Source organism: Eimeria acervulina, genomic scaffold (genome assembly GCF_000499425.1).
Source record: "Eimeria acervulina Houghton genomic scaffold, Eah_scaff1231, whole genome shotgun sequence".
Classification (NCBI taxonomy): Eukaryota; Apicomplexa; class Conoidasida; order Eucoccidiorida; family Eimeriidae; genus Eimeria; species Eimeria acervulina.
The window spans coordinates 4,657-8,512 of NW_013550320.1; the positions used below are offsets into that span (position 1 = coordinate 4,657).

The following is a 3,856-nucleotide window of genomic DNA, read 5'->3' on the forward strand; positions in this document are numbered from 1 at the left end:
ATATATATATATATATATATATATATATTATGGTGGAAAATAGAAAAGAAACAAGCAGCTGCAGCAACTTCTGTCTCCTGTCCTCTGGTATCCTGAACAAGAGACAGAAAAGACAAACGATTTTTCTCCTCTGTGCTGCAGCAGCAAGCAGCAGCAAGCAGCAGCAAGCAGCAGCAAGCAGCATAGCAAAGAGCTTATCCCTCAGCAGCTTGCAGCTAATGCACCTAAGAAGAAAAACACAAGTAGAAAATAATAATAAATAAAATAGACAATGTATACTCACAAGAGCAGCTTTCTACTCGCTGGATGCAGAGACAGTCTAAGAAGAAAAACACAAATGCATGCATGCGTATAAAGCCCCAAACCTCGAGTGTACACTGCTTATTTTATTTATTATTGCTCTGGGTTTGTTATTATTATTGTTGCTGAGGACAAGACAGAGACAAAGAGACAGAGAGAGACAGAAAGAAAGAGACAAATACAGAAATAGAGAGACTTAGAGACTAAGAGACAGACAGACAGAGAGACAGACAGACAGACAGACAGAGAGACAGAAAGACAGAGAAACAAAAAGACAAAGAGAAAGAGACAGACAAAGCGACGAAGCGAAAGAAAGAGACAAAGACGGAGACATACAGAGGGAAGCAGTTAGAGAGAGAGGCAGAGACGGAAAAAGAAAGAAAGAGAGAAATGAAGAAAAAGAGATATGATGTGATTAGAAAGAGAGACAAATAAAAAGAAAACGGGCTTTCTGTCTCTGTCTCTCTCTCTCTGTCTGTCTTTGTCTCTATCTCTCTCTGTCTCTGTCTTTCTCTCTCTCTCTCTCTCTCTCTCTCTCTTTCTCTCTCTCTCTCTCTGTCTTTGTCCCTATCTCTCTCTTTTTATTTGTCTGTCTGCTCTCTCTTTAAATTTTCTGCAACTCTCCTTCTGTCTTCGTGCTGCTGTTTATCTGTATGTCTTGCCTTTGTCTCTGTCTCTTTGTCTCTGTCTCTGTCTCTGTTTTTGTTTTTTTTTGTTGTCTATGTCTATTTGTTTCTCTCTTCCTGTCTCTTCCTCTTGCCTTATATATATATAATATATATATATATATATATATATATGTACATTATATTTATGCATCTCTCTCTCTATATATATATATAAATACAGGTAAATACATATATATATATCTGCATGAGTTTACAGGTTTATATAACATATATATATAATTTGAATTGCCCTGGGGGTATTTTAACAAAAGGAAAGATTATTTTTATTACCTATAAACGGATGAGATAAGGTGTATACTGTTGAAGGCTTGGAGATAAACATATAAAAATAAACATATTTAATTGTCTGTCTGCTTGCTGTCTGTTTATTAGTATAATTTTTTATGTTTGCTTTTCTTTATTTTTTTTTAGACTGTTTTTCTGTTTCGTTGAAATTTTCTTTTTGCGTTTATTTCTTTAAAAATTTATTTTCTTTTGTTGTTTATAATTATAAATAATAAATTAATTAATTTATCAACTCTTTTATAGAAATTAAACTTAGTTTTATTTTAAGCTGCTTTCTCTCTGAGTTCTTCCTTTGGTTTCGCTCGGCTGTATCGACAGCTACGGTGAGAGGAAGTCAACAAAAGAAAAACATTTAGTTATTTAAAGATGTATATTCACAAAATAAATAATAATTATTTGCATTATCCAGGGTTTAGGGTTTATGGTTTAGAGTTTAGGGTTTAGGGTTTAGGGTTTAGGGTTTAGGGTTTCGACTGGGGCCCCGCACGGCCTCGTGGTAGGAGTGAGTTGTTATTTTGTGTATTTGCAGGATTCTAATGTACTTCTTTTTATTTTTCTTTCTTTTCCTTTTTGTTTTATTTCTTTTTGTTTCTTCTTCTCTACAGATGCATCTCTGCATCTCCGCGGCAGCTCGGCCGCGCTGCCAGTGAACTCCTAAACCCTAAACCCTAAACCCTAAACCCTAAACCCTCGGTTCTTAACCTCCAACCCGCAGCCGTAAACCCTAAGCTCAAGCTTTTTCATGCTTCGTCTGCCCTTCCGCAGTTTGTGGGGTTCTTCTCCCTCGGCTGCAAACCCTAAACCCTAAACCCTAAACCCTAAACCCTAATCGGTCTACGGGCAAGAGCGTTGTACAGTCTGATCTGTCTCTTTATTCCTCTTTCCTTGAAACCCCAAACCCTAAACCCTAGCTCGTGAATACCAGACTCTGCCGCGTTCTTAAAAAAAGGGGTTGTTGTTATACAAAGGGCGTAGACCCTAAACCCTAAACCCTAAACCCTAAACCCTTGTTTTTTTTTGTTTTTGTTTGCTGATTAAAGCTAGCAATGGCTGAAGATCAACGAAAGGGACAGAGAGTGCAGTGTACGGTGGACGGGCCTCGAGAGAGTTTCTTTGTTTCTCATCAGACAGAGCCCTTTTGCTTACAAGAGTTTAACAATAAACTTTATCTTAAAGTGCTGCATGCAGCGGACGATAAGGTTGTTTTTGAATTAAAGGGATGTGATGTCTCCTTCGCCAATGCAATAAGAAGAATACTTATCAGCGAAGTGCCCACCGCAGCCATAGAAACCGTTCAGGTATACCCTAAACCCTAAACCCTAAACCCTAAACCCTAAACCCTAATTGCCCTAATAACAGCGCTATCCCCTAAACCTTAACACGATATAGGCATATAAGACTAAACTCCTTTCTTTGCGATTGTTTTCACTGGGTATTGTGACTTAGGGTTTGGGGTTTAGGGTTTAGGGCTTAGGGTTTAGGGTTTAGGGTGTATTACGATGTCCTGTCCTATATAGCTTTTGCCGTTCAACAGTTTCCGCTTCCTGCTGATGTTTGTTTCTTGCATGTTGTCTAGGGTTTGTGGTTTAGGGCTTAGGGTTTAGGGTTTAGGGTTTAGGGTTTAGGGTTTAGGGTTTAGGGTTTAGGGTTTGTGTGATCAGATATGGCAGAACACGGGGGTTATTCAAGACGAAGTGCTGGCGCACCGCCTGGGCCTTATTCCGTTTCGCGTTGATCCCTATAAATTAAAATATAGAGACCCTTCTCAAGATCTGAACGAAGAAAACTCATTAAAGTTTAAACTGCATGTTAAATGCACACCAGCAGACATCAAACCCCATCAAAACTCTATGCCAGGTCAGCAAACAGCCGAGGGTTTAGGGTTTAGGGTTTAGGGTTTAGGGTTTAGGGTTTAGGGTTTGCTCTATAAGGTTCCGACTTCGGTTTTTTGTGTCGTAGCGTCTGTATATTGCAAATCTCTATATATCTCGGCTTGCGCTTTGTTTAGGGTTTAGGGTTTAGGGTTTAGGGTTTAGGGTTTAGGGTTTGTGTGCAGTGTATGCGAGGGATTTGACTTGGATACCCCTATCAGAACGTCAGAGACAGAAATTTGCAGCGGAGCCGCCAGCCCCTGTACACCCCGATATTCTCATCACTAAACTCAGGCCTGGGCAGGCAAGTCTCCTTTTGGGGCTTTCAACTGCATGCATGCATGCATGCAGCGTGCATGCATGCAGCGTGCATGCATGCATGCATGCATGCGGTGGTGCATGCGAGCGTCGCGTACACACGCATCCTCTTGCCTCCCAGCTAGCTTCCTAGCTAGGTAGCTAGCTAGGTAGATAGATAGATAGCCAGCTAGCTAGCTAGATAGACAGGTAGGCAGCCAGCTAGCTAGCTAGCTAGGTAGCTAGGTAGCTAGCTAGATAGATGCGTGTGCGACAGCCTATCAGTAGCATGTGCATGCATGCATGCATATATTAAATGTATTTACTCTCTAGGCGTTTGGCTGGGTGCAGGAAATAGAGTTGTTTGCTTTCTTAGAAAAAGGTTTGGGGAAGACGCATGCAAAGTGGTCGCCC

At 40.5% G+C, this 3,856-nt stretch overlaps 1 protein-coding gene across 1 annotated transcript; it reads left to right on the forward strand.

Moving 5' to 3' along the window:
- Positions 1–2,320: 2,320 nt before the first annotated feature.
- EAH_00057330 (DNA-directed RNA polymerases I and III subunit RPAC1, putative) lies at positions 2,321–3,433 on the forward strand (the record flags this gene model as incomplete). The annotated part of the gene is made up of 3 exons (XM_013397423.1): positions 2,321–2,572; positions 2,936–3,069; positions 3,331–3,433. 3 exons carry the CDS (start codon positions 2,321–2,323, stop codon positions 3,431–3,433), a joined length of 489 nt encoding a protein of 162 aa, XP_013252877.1.
- Between the last annotated feature and the right edge of the window lie 423 nt (positions 3,434–3,856).